Source organism: Polyodon spathula, chromosome 22 (assembly GCF_017654505.1).
Source record: "Polyodon spathula isolate WHYD16114869_AA chromosome 22, ASM1765450v1, whole genome shotgun sequence".
Taxonomy (NCBI): domain Eukaryota; kingdom Metazoa; phylum Chordata; class Actinopteri; order Acipenseriformes; family Polyodontidae; genus Polyodon; species Polyodon spathula.
In genome coordinates, this window is record NC_054555.1 from 26,313,829 (window position 1) to 26,331,722 (window position 17,894).

General features: G+C 42.2%; 1 protein-coding gene across 8 annotated transcripts in view; it reads left to right on the forward strand.

Annotated features, from left to right (window-relative positions):
• LOC121296893 (lysine-specific demethylase 2B) overlaps positions 1–17,894 on the forward strand; it is a 44,490-nt gene that overhangs the window by 19,801 nt on the left and 6,795 nt on the right. For 5 of the 8 annotated variants that reach the window (XM_041222798.1, XM_041222791.1, XM_041222797.1 and 2 more), the window contains 6 exons: positions 313–749; positions 1,525–1,611; positions 12,515–12,739; positions 14,231–14,374; positions 15,116–15,202; positions 16,124–16,411. In XM_041222798.1, the coding sequence (XP_041078732.1) occupies positions 313–749; positions 1,525–1,611; positions 12,515–12,739; positions 14,231–14,374; positions 15,116–15,202; positions 16,124–16,411 (1,268 nt within the window). The remainder of the gene's footprint in view (positions 1–312; positions 750–1,524; positions 1,612–12,514; positions 12,740–14,230; positions 14,375–15,115; positions 15,203–16,123; positions 16,412–17,894) is intronic. The other 3 variants (XM_041222795.1, XM_041222792.1, XM_041222794.1) reach the window with 3 other exon arrangements.

Sequence of the window (17,894 nt, forward strand, 5' to 3'; positions counted from 1 at the left end):
TAACTAAGCTCTTGGTAAAATCAGGAAGGAGTAAAACTGCTACACAATAGGAGTCTTATTTCCATCCCTGCTTCAAGCTGAAGCATTTCTTATTTTTCACAACAGTCATGCAGTTCTGTATAACATTTTGATAATGCTCTAGTTGTCGTCACTGCAGATACTGTAGTACTTGAGGTAGTGTCAGGTATGTTAATACACAGGGAGTGAATCATCAGTAGGATACACAGGCTTCATTCAATTCAAAATGAAAATAAGTCGAGACTCTGAAGGTGAGAATGCAGTGTATTAACTTTGTTTAAAACTTTTTGGAAGATGCAGACAGGAAACCGAGTACAGAGAGCTTCTCTTCGGATTCTCGACTAGACATGGACGAGGAGTCGGGCGATGCTCTGGTGACAGAGGAGAGGCTGGAGGGGCTGGAGAAGAGCGTCCGGTCCTCGCTGGATGGCTCCTGCTCCCCAGAGACCAAAGACAAGAAGCACAAACCTTCGGGCGGTGGGAGCCGCCACATGAAACGGACTCTGTCAAACGACTCCGACGACAGCACCAAGTCGACCGCGCCGCTGGACTTCCCCAAAACTCCATCGGGATCCCCCGTTTCAGAAGCGTCAAGCAAGTGGACCCACCTGACGGAGTTCGAGCTCAAAGGGCTGAAGGCGCTGGTGGAGAAGCTGGAGTCCCTGCCGGAGAACAAAAAGTGCGTCCCTGAGGGGATCAAAGACCCACAGGTGCTGCTGGAGGACATGAAGGTCAGTAGAGTCACTATACCTTTCAGTTCAGATCTTAATGAGCTATAAAACCAAGTCAAGTAGAGAAATGTTTTGGCTGTTGCTTTCAAATGTTGTAGCTGTTTTGAAGCGTTTTTACACACAAGGAATAATCTTTGCGCCATCTCTCTGACTTATTTATGTGATCTTAAGTGCAACCAAACTGTTCCCATTTGGTAACTTACACAAGTCTACACGTTCTACTCTCTCCCGCTGACTGCTATATTTGGACTTTGTGTCAGTGTTGGTTACAAACCTGGGATGCAGCTTGCTCAAAATAGAAGTGTTCTGCACAAACAGCTGTCTGCTGGACTGTTCCAGATCACAACAACATTGGGACTGTGTGTGTGTTTCCGTTTCCTCAGATCACTAGCTGACTGTCTCAAGATATAATGTTCTGGCTTTTTAACTTTGCCGCCAAATAGAAACAAAGTTGACATTCGGTGGAGTTTAACACATTGGTATTTTGGGAATAGAAATGTGTCTTTTTTTGGCTTTGCAACAAGCATGCGAATACATTAAAAGGAAGAAGTCTGCAGCAGTGCCAGAAGGGTTCAGCAGTCCAGAATCAATTTTTTATTCGTTAATTTATTTGCATAAAAGTATACACTATTTATTGACGAATGCATTTATCACATGCAGTGCGACGGGTCAGCGTCTGGTTAGAATCATTCGCTGTGATGAGAAGGCGTTTCCAGCCCGTTCTTCATATGTTTTCTCAAGGTTCACGAGAGCGTCTTGTATGTTTTGTTGACAGGTTGTTCTGAAGGAGCACGCAGATGATGACCCCAAGCTGGCTATTACAGGGGTGCCTGTGGTGTGTTGGCCCAAGAAGACAGTAAAGGTAAAAGGAGCTGCAGTCATGACGGGGGCCGGTAAGACTCCCATTGCAGAGCAACTCGATCCACGGAGTAAACCCTAGAGCAGAGCTTCCCAAACTGTGTGCCGTGGACCACAGGCCACGGGAGAAACAACATGCCATGTGTTTTTTAAATATAGAATAACGAAAGTGCTAATAGTGGGCTGTGGTGCTTAATGCAGATGAACAGGTGGGCCTCAGGTAAAAAAAAAAAAAAAAAAAGTTTGTGAATCACTGCCCTAGAGGACACAGGCTGTGGTGTTTCCAGTTTAGTTCACAGTGAAGCCTGAAATTTAAACAGCTGTGCAATGGGAGTCTTGTATGTTCACCTTGCATTCTTTCAAACTGAATGTGTTCCTGCCATTGTAAAACTGCATAGCACAACCTAATCAAACTCCTAATAAAGCTGTCTTGCATGAAAGATATTCAGGCCATTCACAAGTCTAACTGTACGTTTTATTTAAGTGCATATGCAAGGGGGAGATGTTAATTTCCTTTTAGTTTTCCTTATCTCGTTATACTGTGCCTAGATATTTATTGGCTGTATCTAGTGATATTAGTGACCACATCTTTTGAATTCACATTCGTAATAAAATAAATTGCAGTGCTTGAACTCCTTCAGTATCTTATTTCTAATGAGAAATAAATTGACTAGACAAAGTGAATCATGTCAGCGGTATCTTCTAGAGAGCCATGTTTCGGTTGCAGTATTTTCCTAATGCCTGGTTCTAGCTGATAACCTGTGACTAAGCCCTTAGAAATGCTGGGGTAAGACAAAGCGATCGACTTGCTGTTCCAGCTGCAGATCTCAGCAACCGCTTTATTTATTGCACTGACAGGGGAGTGCAGGTTGCTTAGCGCTGAGGAGGGTAATTCTGGTGAAACAGTTACGTTTACTTACTGACTAGATCTTTCTAGAAAATAAAAAGTTAGTTACTAAGGCTTCTATTTTAATTTTGAATTTTTATTGAGTCAGTCTGGAAGACAAACAGCCAGCAGTCCTAACCAGTTAATTACCGAGAGTGGCTCTAATAAGATCTTGAAATGATGCCCAACACCCCTGTAAACTCTATTGGGAAAATGGGTATCGGATGAGAAGACTCCAATCACACAGTGTCACTATAGTGTGTGGTCACCATGGACACCAATACAGACCTGGCACTGGCTCTTTAGGCTGGGAATGTGTCCGTGTTGATGGGTGCCTGTGTGCACGTCGTTAATGGATACAGCTGTGAATATCCCTCGGTTGTTTGATTGTGTTGTGGCTCAAGGGTGGGATGGAAACAGCTGGGTTTTGGGTCGTTCTGAATCCAGTCGAGCATCGCTGGATGGGTTGGGTTGGGTTTAAGGTGGGGGGAGTACATGTGTCTAAGGGGGCGCTGTGGTTCAGTTATTGACTGCTTTACAGGTTCATTTTATATCTGTTTGTATTTGGGATGTTTTAGTGATACTTGAAACCTGACACGAGTTTTGATTATTTTTTTAAAGTTTGCAATCACTAGTAACAGTGGCATAAATGTGACCAGTTTGTGGATGATATTTGGAGCTTGTTGCAAATATTGATAATGCAGATAATACCAAATACAAATGAAATTCTGTTTCTTAAGTTAAATTTGAGTTTGTGTTTTTTAACATATATTAGAAATTAAAACCACAAACCGGAATGGACCGGTACTATGGGTTTACATGTCTTGTCTTGTGATTTAAAAAAAAAAAAAAAAGAAAAAGCCCAGGTATGTGTTACAACCATGTGCTTATTTACTTGATTGAACCAGTTAAAGCCTCTTCAGGTATTAATCTGTTCATCATTTAATTGCTGCCCTGTAACGCCTGATGTGGAATGGCCCTCGAAGTTGCGCACCCGAGGATTTCTGTATTAGTACACAGCCTTAAGATGTCATTAATAATGCCGCACAGCAGCACTACAACACCGTGGGATTATAGATTATGTAAATTAGACACTAGAACAGGTTTTACTTCTTGTACGCTTGACATCGATAACGATTATACCTCCGGTTAAATCTGAATTTGAATGCAAACCATGTTAAGAGGTTTACTTATAAACTTTAACAAGCCTGTCTGCCTCTCCTGACAATCAGATTTTAATTGGAAAAATACCCGGAATAAAGCAGCTATCATTTTCATGGAGTGCGGTGGAGATCTGCACCTATGCCGATTCTGTATTGGTGTCCATGGTGATCATACACTATATTATAATTGTAGCCCATATGGACAGAAATATATGTCACTATGCCCTGGTGTATTTGGTATCCTTTTTATTTCAGCACACCAGTTTTTTTAAACTTATTTTACAGTGCATTCGTAAAACATTAGCAAGACTTGTTAATGTTTCTTTGTATTGATGGCACATTTTATGATAATTTATTTGGTGCAGGAATGATGAAAACCCCAACATTTATCTGAATGCATGGGCTGAAGCTGTACCATAGATGTCTGTAGGTTGACTTTGATAGATCAGCATTTAGAGGAAACCTGTTTTTATTTATTTATTTAATCCTTGTTTTAGCCCAAGTGGTTCATGGAGATGTTATCTTTTGTATGCCTGTTGACGCTGCCACCCTTCACAACTGGTGGGGATTAAAAAGGCTGCATGTAAATCAGAGCTTTTGTTTTAAAGCTGCAGGTGGCACCTTCCTTTTGTAACTAGCAGTTGGTGTGTGAAATGTGGATTTAAAAGTATGGTTTAATTAAAGGTCATGGCTGGGTCCTGGTGGGGTCAACAGGCATACAAAAGGCATACAAAAGATAACATCTCCATGAACCACTTGGGCTAAAACAAGGATTAAATAAATAAATAAAAACAGGTTTCCTCTAAATGCTGATCTATCAAAGTAGTGTTTTTTTGTCTCCTGTGCTCTGCTTTCTGTAATCCTGACCAGCACACTGATTTTAAAATCAATGAAAATGGACACAATCGGCTCCACTATGACAGTATTGATTGTGGCATTTTAAAATATAGAAGGAGATGGGGTCGTGTTGAACATGCTTTGGCATTCTTACCCTGCCTGTAAATTGCAATCTTAGGGCACAGCAGCTCATGGTTTGCTGGAGAAATTAGCAGTAACTCCCAGAGCAGAGAAGAGCAGTCAATCCAGGAGCAATGGATTGGAAGCTGGAGCGGTTAATCCAAACAGACCTGTTCTTACTGAGGAGTCCTTCTTGAGAAGCCAGATTTAATGATTTCCTACACGTGCCTCTCTCTCTTTCTCCTCTGTCTCTCTGATCCCTCCCAGTTTGCTCTGTGCGCTTGTAATAGCAACCCAGTCTGTGATTGGTTGCCCAACGCTGCCCCACCCCCTTCCTGACTGGCTTTGAATATTCATGAGCCCCCCCCTTGTGTCTGGCTGTGTCACTGCCTCCTCTCGTACAGCGAAGGAGGCTCCTTATTACAACAGCACTCTCTGTTTCCAGCCATGCCAGTTTGCTTCAAGCCGGGCCCATAATGAAAAAGAAATGGCAATGTCACTGAGTGCAGATGATGAGGATTATGACTCAGAAACGGATCAGGTCAGAATCCAGCATTTCTAATTGCTTTTGTGAAAGCCTGCTACCTACAGAGAGCATTTTCCTGCCATACTTGACTTGAAAGCAGTGAGAGGAAGGGCTGGGGGGGTGGAGGGGTGGAACAATGCGACTGGAGTGAATGCAGCTAGGCTAGGCTCTTCTTTTTCAGCGCAGCTGCCTGCTCCTGGCTTTTTAGAACAAAAGTGAGGACGTTTTGGTTTCTTTTTCACCACGAGGCTGCTTTTCCATGCCCTTGATGTATGGTTTATTGACTTTCCACATGGTTTGCTTCACTATCGTGGCAGTGTAGCCTGAACTGTGTGTAACCAAAAAAACGTTTCTCCAGGATTGTGTGTTTTTTTTTTTTTTTTTTTTTTTTTTTTGGATGGGGGTGGGGGATGGTGGAAGGGTACATGTGTGTCTTTATGAAATTGCATTTCTCTAATGCTAGATACGGTGGGGTTGCTTTCATGTGTGGCCCTTTTGAGCTGTAGTAGTAACATCAGTGGCCACACAAAGGCACTGCATCACGTGCTTTGTGAGGAAATGAGTAACTACTATAGTACTGTGGCCTTTCTGTTGGGCAGATAAGTGTGTTCCCTTATAAAAGTTTACTGTGGTGTTTTTGCAGTTTTATTATGCTTTTTCCATGTTTTATAATATGAATTGGTTTGCCGTGTTTATTAATATGCTTTACCTACCATACCTTGCTATTATTTACAGTATCTCCCTCTGCTTTACTATGCTTTCTGAAACTTTGCTGTGCTTTTACCGTGGGGAACTTTTATAAGGGTTGCAAGGGAGTGTGCATTCTTTAAAACATGAGGAGGCTATTGTCCTCCATTACTCAGTAAATCATTTACTCTAAACCCTTTCTAATACTGTATTTTATACAGTGCCTTTCGCAATTCAAGTGAACATATCAAATAAAAAGATGATTGCAGGGTTTTTAAAGGGGTTGCACATGCATGTCACAGCTTTGTTTGAATACAAATACGCCATTTTACTCTAATTGTCCACAAGACACCTCGTGCTTTTCATACAGTTTTTAATTTGAATGTTACAACAGTACGCAACCCATATTTCTGAAGCAAAAGGCCTGTTTCAAACAAATAGTTTATAGATACTTTAGTAACTGTACTAGATGTCTTGCAGCGTACACAGGTGTGTGTGTGTGCAGTTGTCAATCATTTAGCTGCCTGAACCTCCTTATTTTCTCATGCACAGTATGCAGACTCTACCTTGTGGTTGTCCGAGCCGCTGCCGTGGAATATCTGTGTCAGGTTTCACTTGCTCATAGAGTATAGTTACAGATGCCATTCATGCATGAAACATGGTCCCCATATGAAGCCGAGACCGCAGGTGCTAAAGGGAGTCAGTGGACGCGCTGCTTTCAGAGGGTTTAGTTTTGTCCTCAACTGTGTTTAGAACTCTTGAAATCCAAGATGAGACTTGAAGACCGCCATGCATGCTGATGTGATTTTTTTCAAGCCGTTTTGCAGCCCTTGTTTTGAGCAGGGCAGCTACAGGAGTGTGTTTCTACTGGACCCAGAGGCTAGCTGGTATGGGTATGGTGGGGGAGGGGGAGAAACAGCCAAGGAACAATGGGGTGGTCCCCCCCCCCCCCTTTCTCTCTGTGTGTTTCTGTTTCTTGTCTCCAGGTTGTGTGATTGCCCTGGCTGACCACTGAAAGGTGTGAATGCTGAAGAATAAAAAAAAAAGGCAGCTCATTAGCTTGGGGGTGCCCTGCAAAAGATTGTGTGTCATTTCAGATGATGCGGCTGGCTCTTGGGTGCTGTGATGTGCCAGGTTTCCTGAATCTAACTATGATAAACCAGGAAGCAAGCCATGCAGCAGGGGTCGTGGTGGAAGGGAAAGGGAATGCAATGGGGTGCTGCGACGGTCTCGAAGGTCGAACTCGCACTGGGTTTTTCTACAGTTTTTCAATGCCGTGGGGTTGCAATCCCATCACAAATGTAAAGTGCAGTGTTGTGGTGCACTGGAGGCGAGCCCAGGTTAGAAGCTCTGTAAATGCTTGTGCAAATGAGCCTGGCTCTCTTTTTTTGTACAGTGGTTAAGCTGCTAGTTTGGATGGCTGTGGTCCATGCACAGAGGCTTGTTGTGTGTACAAGCTAGACTGCCTCATTGTCCGCATGTTTACCCAGTGTAAAACTAGCGATTTGTCTTTTGTTGATCGTTTCTTTAATAGCCTTGCTCCTAGAACAGGTGTCCAAGGGTAAGGTTCGTTATGGTCTGCAGAGTAGAAGGTGTTTCCAGATTAAAAGGACAGGCTTGTGTACAGTACTGGAAAGTAACTCCCTTGTTCAAAGGTTATAGGATGAGGGAAGAATACTCCAATCATGGCTATAAAGATTCATGTGTGATCAATATACAACAAAACCCGCATAGAGGGACTCCCTGTCTCTATAAGGAATCCCAGCATATTTTATTTCCAACACACATCTATAAAGATCACTCCCTCATAGAGAGACTACTACTGCATACTGTGTGCATGCAGCTCTGGGGCTGTAGAGAAACGTGATATAAACCAAGGGACAGGACTGAGACCCAGAAGCAACCTTGAGGGCAGCAAGACCCACTTACTTGGTTATTGAAAATAATGAGCCATTTCTCCATCTTATTGAGGCCAGCATTGCTTAAGCATTCCCATGCAGTCTGTTTCCAATGGCAACCTGGTAATGCCACTGCAGATTCATTACCATACTGGAGCCCTGGGAGAGCTTACAAATGACAATGTTGTAAGGATTGATTGGGCCCTTTCAGTTTCCTTACACATATTATGAGACTCAAATATAGCAGTTTACTCTGTACAGATTATTTCTCATATCAGATCTTACAGGCTTGTCATTGCACACGCGATGCCCTAAACGATAGTCCTTCCATTGTGACAGAACCTCAGCATAGAATATTATCCATATGTGTTTTTAAAAAAAAAAAAATCTATACCAAATTTACGCCGATAAAACCGGACTCCTGATTTTAATGTGATTCTGTGAGTGATCACCAAAAGAAAGCAAGGTGGCAGGCCCAGTAGTCTGGAACCTAGGGCCGCCGTCTCATGCATATTCCACAGCTCTGCACATTTCTTTTCCTGCAGACTGTCTGGGGAGTGCTAGACATTCTCACCAGTTTAGGTCTTTAATATCAAGGAGGATTACAGAATACAATATAGCAGCAGACTGCAGGCACATTCCCAGGGTGCATGGAACCCTGTTGGGAGTTTGAGCCCTACTTTAGATTACCAGGGTGTTCCAAAACTACACCCCCCGCTACTATCTACCTCCCAGTACAGCAATCCAGTATATGTTTTCACATATCGATTCCTGTCTTGCTTCTTACACACGGCAGATGTGAAGTACTGCGCTCTGTGGATGTTGCTGTAGCTGTGCTGGAATCCTGAAGGAACACCAGGAGATGGAAGGCAGGGATTTGCAATGCCTTTGTTGTTTGCGCCCAATCACATTGTCTTCTAAATGATAGATTTAATCAAGAGATTCAGAGCTGCTTTGAGGGGAAAACATTTCAAAACAGTGTTCAGAAAATCTAAACCAAGTTAGAAACCACATCAGACAAACAACAAAACACAAAGTCTGTGTTTACAAAGTGTCTTTTATGGAAGTCTTTTTTAAAATAGTCAGTAGTCAGTATATTTCAATAATCAGTATTTTTTTTTCAGCCCACGGTATAGGTTTTTAGAAAGATACGTGTTTGCATAATCAATATGTCAAGCATCAGAAAGTAAAAAGGACAGCGAATGTGTTTTTATCACATCTGTTACCTGTTTTCTGTGTACACTGACTTGGTAAGCAAGGTTTAGCTACAGTAGACTGTAGATTTAGAATTTATTTAAATATTGGATCAACCTTGGTTAAGATTTTATAAAAGGATCTATTCTGATTTCACTCAGATCTCATGAATATTTTTGTAATGCTGGTGATGAAGTGAAACCAAATTGTGAATGGCTTCTAGAATTTTCCATGCCCTTTTTGTTCCTTTCCAATCACAGCCAGAAGGTGTCGCTGTTGGGCTTCAGTTTTTGAAAAGCCATGTGACAGGGAAAGGGCTAAGACATTATTGCAATACAAACTGGTGATACAATATGAATCTTAAATGTGTTGGGGAAAGTGATTTGTCAGAGTACAAATACAATAATGTAGTTTTATATATCAATAAAAATGTGTATTAATAACTCTTTCAACACTGCAGATCTTTTGTAATTAAACACAACAGACCAGTTCACTGGTCCTAGTGTTGGGTATGCCCCTATATAACATCTGTGTAGCCTAATACACAGAAAATGTTTACCTTCTTACTGTAAGATCCGCCTTCTGTGTGCTCCAATGCATGATCCCTATTAAGTTGTGTTCCACAATTCCATTTCTAGTGTAATATCTTAAGCTTGTTCTGCTTTTTAAAAGGTTTAACCTCTGCCCTATGTGTACGAGAGTGTTTGTATATGTAACCACAAACAGCCATGCATGGAAACCCTGAATCGGTTACAAATGCTGATATTAAACAGACACGTACAGCCAGTCTTGTTCACATTAGTTCAGGTACTCATCAAGCACTGCTCTACGTTCTCCTCTTCCGTTTCACATCTGTCAAGCACCAAGCAGTCAGTGCTGTGCTAGCCGTTCACAAATCCCAGAGTAGTCAATAATCACAGAATGAGCTGTCGGCCTGCTTTTACCAGGGCTTGTTAAAGGAGGGAGGAAGTGAATTTACACACGGCTGAGAATGAAACACACGAGTGTCACTGTACAGGTGCCATTCCCTTTCAAGAACAGGGGCAGCTGCTTCCACACAGCAAATGAGACTTTACACAGCAAACCGAAAGCTTTCAATACAAATACAAACCTGCTGCTAGAATTCAGCTATTCTGGCAGCAATAATAACTGTTATTTTTATTGATGCCTCTACTAAATAAAAGGGATTTATACAATAAAAAAAAACTATATATATATGTGTGTATGTGTATGTGTGTGTATATATATATATATATATATATATATATATATATATATATATATATATATATATATATATATATATATATATATATATATATATATATATATTGCTGTGCTGTGAAAAAGTATTTCCCCCCCTAATATTTCCTACTATTTTCTGCATTTTTGCATATTTGACAGTTATCAGATCTTCAACCAAAATTTAATATTAGATAAAAGGGACCGTGAGTGAACAAATAACACCAAATTTTGATACTTATTTCATTTATTTATTAAAGAAAGTTGTGCAACACCCAATGCCCGTGTGAAAAAGTAATCTTCCCCCTTACACTCAGTAACTGGTTACGCCACCTTTAGCAGCAATAACTGCAACCAAACGCTTCCTGTAGTTTATTTATCAGTCTCTTACAGTGCCGTGGAGGAATTTTGACCCACTTCTTCATGTAGAACTGTTTCAGCTCTGTGACATTTGTGGGTTTGAGAGCATAATCTGCTTGTTTTCAGGTCCTGCCACAACCTCTCGATGGGGATTAGGACTGGACTTTGACTAGGCCATTCCAAAACGTTACATTTCTTGTTCTTCAACCATTCTGGTGTAGACTTGCTTGTTTGTTTTGGATCATTGTCTTGCTGCATGACCCAGCTGCACTTCAGCTTCAGCTCACGGACGGCTGGCCTGACGTTCTCCTGTAGAATTCTCTGATACAGAGCAGAATTCATGGTTCCTTCAATGATGGGAAGTCGTCCAGGTCCTGATGAAGCAAAGCATCCCCAAATCCTGACACTACCACCACCATGCTTGACCGTTGGTATGAGGTTCTTACTGTGGAGTGCAGTGTTTGGTTTTCGCCAGACATAACGTGGCCCATGTTGGCCAAAAAAGTTCCACTTTTGACTCATCTGACCACAGAACATTGTTCCAGAACTCTTGAGGATCATCCAGGTGCTTTTTGGCAAACTTGAGACAAGCATTCATGTTCTTCTTAGTGAGCAGTGGTTTCTGCGTTGCTACTCTGCCATGCATCCCATTTTTGCCCAGTGTCTTTCTGATGGAGTCATGAACACTGACCTTAGCTGAGGTGAGAGGCCTGCAGATCCCTGGATGTTGTTCTAGGGTTCTTTGTGACTTCCTGGATGATTTTACACCTTGCTCTTGGAGAGATTTTGGCAGGACGGACACTCCTGGGAAGATTCACTACTGTGCCAAACTTTCTCCATTTGGACAATATGGCTTTGACTGTGGTTTGGTGGAGCCCCAGAGCTTTGTAACCCTTTCCAGACTGATGGGCATCAATAACTTTTTTTCTGGAGGTCTTCAGGAATTTCTTTTGATCGTGGCATGATGTGCCTCTAGAACCTGTGTGCAGACAACTTCACTCTTGTGGTAAGGGTCAAAGTTAGTCAGATTTATATTGGGCAGGGCTGGCCCAAATCAGGCCTGATTGTTAACCAAAGTATTCAAACAGCTGACCCTAATTATCCCTTTTAATTGGGTTGAGTTAACTATACACTACTACAACCCACAAAAAGATCTGACCAAATTCAATGTGAAAAATGTGCAAAAATGCAGAAAATCACACAGGGGGCAAATACTTTTTCACGGCTGTGTGTGTGTGTGTGTGTGTGTGTGTGTGTGTGTGTATATATATAAATTACTGTACCAGATGCCCTGGTAGTGTTTTAAACTGGACATACCCTGTAATACCCCTTCAGATAATAAGTGTAAATGCACTGAACCCTTGCAGTGTGTGAAAGTGAAAGTCTGTAGATATCGCTACATCCCACCAAGGTCGTTTTTAGGCGTCAAGCTTCCTTCCCCATTGGAGCCTGCTTGCAGAGAGCTGAGTAGTGCCGTAGATATTGTTAACCCCTGAAGCTATTGAAACAAGAATACTCCACTGAGGTGCCCAGTCGCGCTTGTACCAGTGATAGTGGGACTGCTTCAGGAGTCCGTTTCCACAACCAAAATGGGAGAATTTTAATAATCCAATATTTTGCAGGTCACACTTGTGTGTAAATCAAGACTCTCTTTTACTGAAACATGCACCCAGATTAGTCTTAAATATGATGGAATGTTTCCTGCTGCCCTGTAATGGAGGTTCTATCCTCTCTGTCCTGCTCAGGGTATTCTGGTCTTGTATTCATGCTGTGCTGTGTGGAGGGTCTATCCTATCCTATCTGTCCTGGTCAGAGTATTTTGGTCTGGTTGTGTTCACGCTGTGCTGTGTGGAGGCTCTGTCCTCTCTGTCCTGGTCAGGGTATTTTGGTCTGGTTGTGTTCACGCTGTGCTGTCTGGAGGTTCTATCCTCTCTGTCCTGGTCAGGGTATTTTGGTCTGGTTGTATTCATACTGTGCTGCGTTTGTGTTTCCAGCAGAGGGGCGGGGGGAGGCCGAAGGGGAAGCTGGGTGCCTCGGCCGCGGTCAAGCTGGCCGCAAACAGAGCCTCTGCGGGGGCGCGGCGAAGGAGGACACGATGCCGCAAGTGCGAAGCCTGCCTGCGGACCGAGTGCGGGGAGTGCCACTTTTGCAAGGACATGAAGAAATTTGGGGGGCCGGGCAGGATGAAGCAGTCCTGTATCATGAGGCAGTGCATCGCGGTGAGTACCAGGTCGAATGGACCATTTTTCAATATAATATATACACCTATATGTATATGAATGCAATATATGTCTGTATTTCATTCAAGTGTAAAGAAAATATGACAGCCCTTGGTAAAATAATATCGCAGCCCTTGGTATTTAAACAAGTTGGTCATTTTGTAAACACCAGACTGTGAACACCTGTACTGAAGCAGCCCTGCAAGTTTTAAATTTGGCATCGCTGGAGCTGGAAGCCTAAAGGAAAGCTGGGTTCTGGTATTTTATTAAAGTTTTGAATCCCCAGGCCCTGCCTCTCCAGTTTACTTGGTGTGTTCACACATACAGTACACACACAAACCCCAAAACAGGAAGTAACCAGCAGCATATACACACACACACAGATTTGTGCCCCAAATGCAAATCATTTTTCCTGGTCAGTTGCTGTTGGTTTTCTGTGGCGAGGTTCTTCATTAAATCTTCTGTTCATTTTGAGGTCAAAGGTAACATTTTGAGAGGGAAATAGCTTGGCGGTGGTGTTTGAGGGGGGTTGATCTATTTTGGGTACAGGAAGTGGGTAATTTGAAACCTTTGCCTTGTGTTGAATTGCAGAACGGATTAGAAGGGCTGCAATGAATTTAGTACTCTTGTAAAACACAGGTAGTGGAGTGGAATCGGTTACAGATGGTTAACTCTGTAAATAACAAGACGTTTCTTTTGTGTGTTCAAGGTGTCAAGCTTCCTGTAGTGAAGTGCTTTTGAGCAGAGTAGCTGTTTATGAACACACACTGAGCAGGATGTGATGTAAAAAGACAGTGAGGATCAAAGCATGACGTATTTCCAGTACCAGAGTTAGATTTAATAATGAAATTACACAGCAGAAGACCTAATAATCATTTAACAGCGCTCTGTGTTGGGAGCTGTGGGTACTTTTCTTAACTAGATTCTGACCCATGCCTTGCAGACTAACTTCCTGCTAAAGCCAATATACAGGACATTTATCTTTTTGGTGGAGTGCTTGTTTGTTTTTAATACATTTATTACCAGTAATGCTATACTGTTGTGTGGGTTTTTTTTTTTTATTTATTTTTTTTATAAATTGTAATACATTTTAGAATTTGCATTCCAAATGGTTTACAAACATTGCCCTGGTCCCCAAGCCAAGAGACGCAAGATAAAGAAGTTGGCGTCTGCTGCATTGAAAACAAATCCATCAATTTAAGCAGGAAAAAAGTTTATATGTTAGTGTTCAGAGTTAGCTGGCATTAACTGGTTAAGACTTGCTCACGTTATGCTGCAGCTGCTGCCTCTTGTGCCACTTATTGACACACATTTATTTAGAAATATTCGAAAGTCGTTTCACACTTGCGCTGGATTCAGTATTCCAGGGGCTGCTTCACTGTGTGTTCCTGTAAGTCTTTTGCTGAAGCTAAGCTGCGATGCAGTGGGATTGTGATCTTCCGGCCTGTATTGAGAACGTGAGTGTGTATGTGTTGCCTTGTGTTTGCACAGCCTGTGCTCCCCCACACTGCGGTGTGCCTGGTCTGTGGAGAGGCTGGCAAGGAGGACACTGTAGAGGACGAGGAGGACAAGTTCAACGTCATGCTGATGGAATGTTCCATTTGCAATGAGATCGTGCACCCTGGCTGCCTGAAGGTAAGTACGAGAGCGAGAGCGAGAGAGAGCTGTTCTGTCCAAGCAAAAGAGATGCCAAGTAGACCCCCGAGAAAATCTCTGCAAAATGAACGTAGTCATTTCTACTTTATCACTGCACACTAGTGCACAAATCATACAAGAATACATTAAAAACCAAAATCTAAAAACTTAGTTGGCTGCATGCCCTGCTTACTTCTGCACAGCAAAATGCAAAACAGCCAGCATAGCGCATAAAAACAACCAGGTTGTGTGGTTTGCAGAGTACACATTCACCCCCAGGTCGGCGATTTAATGAACCGATCATCAAGGGAATAGAAGCGTTTTGACAATTATACTGAGTTCCATTGTTTAGAAAGTCCTGTGGTTCTACTGACAGATGGTCTTTTTGATGACCATGACACCTCATCTGAAACGTCAGTCTGTTGTCCTCCCTGAGTTTATTTCGAATTCTTTTTTGATCTTCAGCTGATAGACTTTCACATGTAGATGATTTTGGACAGTGATATCAAACTATATTTATTAAAAAGGCTGGTTGCTGTCCTTTAACTCTGATCACCACGAAGAAGCGGGGGAGTCTAAAACGATGCTTCCACTTTGAGATAGAGATGGTGTGGAGTTGGTAGTTTCAGTTCCTCTCTGAGGTCTGCTCTTAAGCCCAGCCCAGCCCAGCACTCCGCTCTGGGCATGTGTGACTGACTGTTCACCGAGACCCTTTCTTCTTCTTCTTCTTCTTCTTCCTAGGTGAAGGACGCAGGCGGGGTGGTGAACGACGAGCTTCCCAACTGCTGGGAGTGTCCGAAATGCAACCATGCCGGGAAAACCGGGAAAGTAAGTCTCTAGGCTGCAGCATTGTCTGTCACTTTTTTATACTGTACACTTGGAGATGTGCAGGCGATTTGGAAATAGACCAAAATAAATAGAGTGCACTTCGGTAGACGTTTTTATTTAATGCATGCTGCAGGGTTGCTTGGGTTCAGAGTGCAGATCTCATTGTGGCTGATGGAGGTTATTTATTTATTTATGTTCAATGTGCAGTTCCTGCTACTGGGACACTTCAGTCAGATTGTTAAGCTTTTTTTTTTTTGTGTGTGTGTTCTGTAAAGGAAGTTGGCAGTTAATGGTTACAAAGAAGGAACCTGTTACCTCAGAGATCTTGTGAAGTGTAAACACAAAAGTAGTGTGTGTTTGAGTGTTTTTTTTTTTTACTTCTCCGTATTTCAGTCCAAAGCCATGCCACCCTGCCCTCTCACTTCTTTTTTTTTTACAGCACGTAGTTGCGCAGTGAATATATTATAAATATATATATTTGCGTGCATTACCAGCCCAGGTTAAGGTTTCGTACATGGCTTTAGAGGTATGCTTTTGGCAGCTGTGTATGAACAGCATGCAGGTCGGTGTTAAAGGCCAGCCTTCGGAGTATGTTTGAATGCTTTACTCTTTTTCTGCTTTTCTTCTATCGGTAAGGAACTGGGACATTTTTTCCAACCAATACATTGAGTGGAAATTAAGTTATTTTTGTGCAATTGTATTGTGTCTGAATTTACTAAATGAGCTGAAAAGGGAAACTCCAAAAAACTAAAATAAAAAGTGATATTTCAAGGTAGTAAGTGTATTCCTTGACCTGTTTTAATGCAATTGAGGTGATGTTGATCAGGTTAATTCAAGGTGGATGGCGGTCAAGTATCATCTGCAGTGAAATCAAAAGGCATAAGGTATAAAGTTGTCTCTCTTTGTTTTTTCTAATTTTTGGTCTACAAGCAAAAGAGAGGTCCGGGGTTTAAGTACGCCTCCAACCTGCCTGGATCACTGCTGAAGGAGCAGAGAGTGAGCCGGGACACCAAGGAGGAGACGGAGGCTGTCGCGCCTGTCAAAAGGAAGGTGGAGTGCGAGGAGACTCCCAAACGCAAAGCCCTAGAGGAGCCGGCCAAGAAACGAGCGCCTCCAGACGCCCTGCCCAGGAGGAAAACTGATGAGGGGCTGCTGAGGAGGAAGAGGAGGCAGTTTGACAAGAGCACGGAGCCCAGCATCAGGAAAAAGGTGTGCACACTCGCGTACAGACTCGCGTAAACACGTACAGACTTGCATACACACACGCTGTTCCTGTCATAAAGTCAACGCTCCTTGGGTATTTTAAAAGCTGCAGTTTGTCATTTAACTATCAGTAGTCGTTTCTCAGAAGGGGGGGACGTGACGGGACGCATTTTAAGTAATTGTACCAAAAATTATACTGTTTGTCATTTCGTGTGTTTTGCAAGTTAATGATTTCATTTATGTATAACTGCTCAGATTGCAAACCTGACTGGAGAAGCGTTTTCAGACACTAGGTTTACATGTCGATGTGAGCTGCAGGTACGATTGCTCCCATATGGTACTTGGAAGTGCTTTAGCATTCACTTCAGAGGCAAGGGAGCTTTTGAATTTGATGTTTTCAGTGAAACTTAAAACCCCCCTACAAAGCTCCCCCCCCCAGTAGTGCTGTTTGATCACATTAGCACAGTGTTAATAAAACCTATGCAGAAACTGCTTTAGGAATGATTCAATATTTAGGGGATGATTCTCAAAGCTTTTTAACTTGCACTTTTTTTTTTTTTTTAAATAATTAAAATACACAAAGCTATGAAACTCCATCCACAATTAAAACATATAGCCTAACCCTTTGCTGCAAACTGGAACACTGCATCCCCATTTGATATGGGTACTGTACAAAGCTCCCTCCATTCCTCTGATCCTGATATGGGGGGGGGGGGGTCCAATATATATATCTATAAACTTATTTTCTCAAAAAAGAAAAGGGGTAATAAAGTATTTTTGGTTTGCTCCTTGCATTCAGATAAAAATGATGCAGTTGCCCACATAGTGTTACTACATTTGTAAGGGGTGGTGCTGATTTCCGGGTTAACATTTGTTCCGTAAAGCCACGTGGTGTGTGTGTGCAACTTCTGGTGCAGGATATTCGTTCCTGTCTAAAGCCGGGCCTTTGTGTGGCAACACTTCCTCCTGTGCTTGGCTCCTTAAAAGTGTAAAGTGAAAAGAAGTTAACTATATGTAGCTTAACTTTGCTTCCCAGCGTTAAATATATTTGACATTAAGAAAATAGGCAGTGCATTGGAATGGGAACATGCACAGGGCAGTGAAGGGTAAGACACATAAGATGTTTTAAAATTTCAAGTGCTGTGTGAGTAACTTTACAGAAAGATGACTTTAGATAAATAAATAGTTCATTAGTTTCAGGGTTGATTTTAAACTAATCTTAAGCTCCGTATAGTGGAAGATGATAATGAACATAACAGGTATGAGTATGAAGCACACCCCTTTGTTTGTATGTATATAAGAGGTGTGCAATGCATTTGTTTTTTTCTTGGTTTTGATAGGGTGGTATGCCGTTACCCAGGGTAATGGTAATGCAAATGTTTTTGTTTATCACAGCTGAAACTCGTAAAGGATGGCAAATTGTTCAGGAGAAAGGTAACAATCCCTGTTTTGATGCACGGTGGAAAAAAATCCCTTAGGGTTTAGCTTG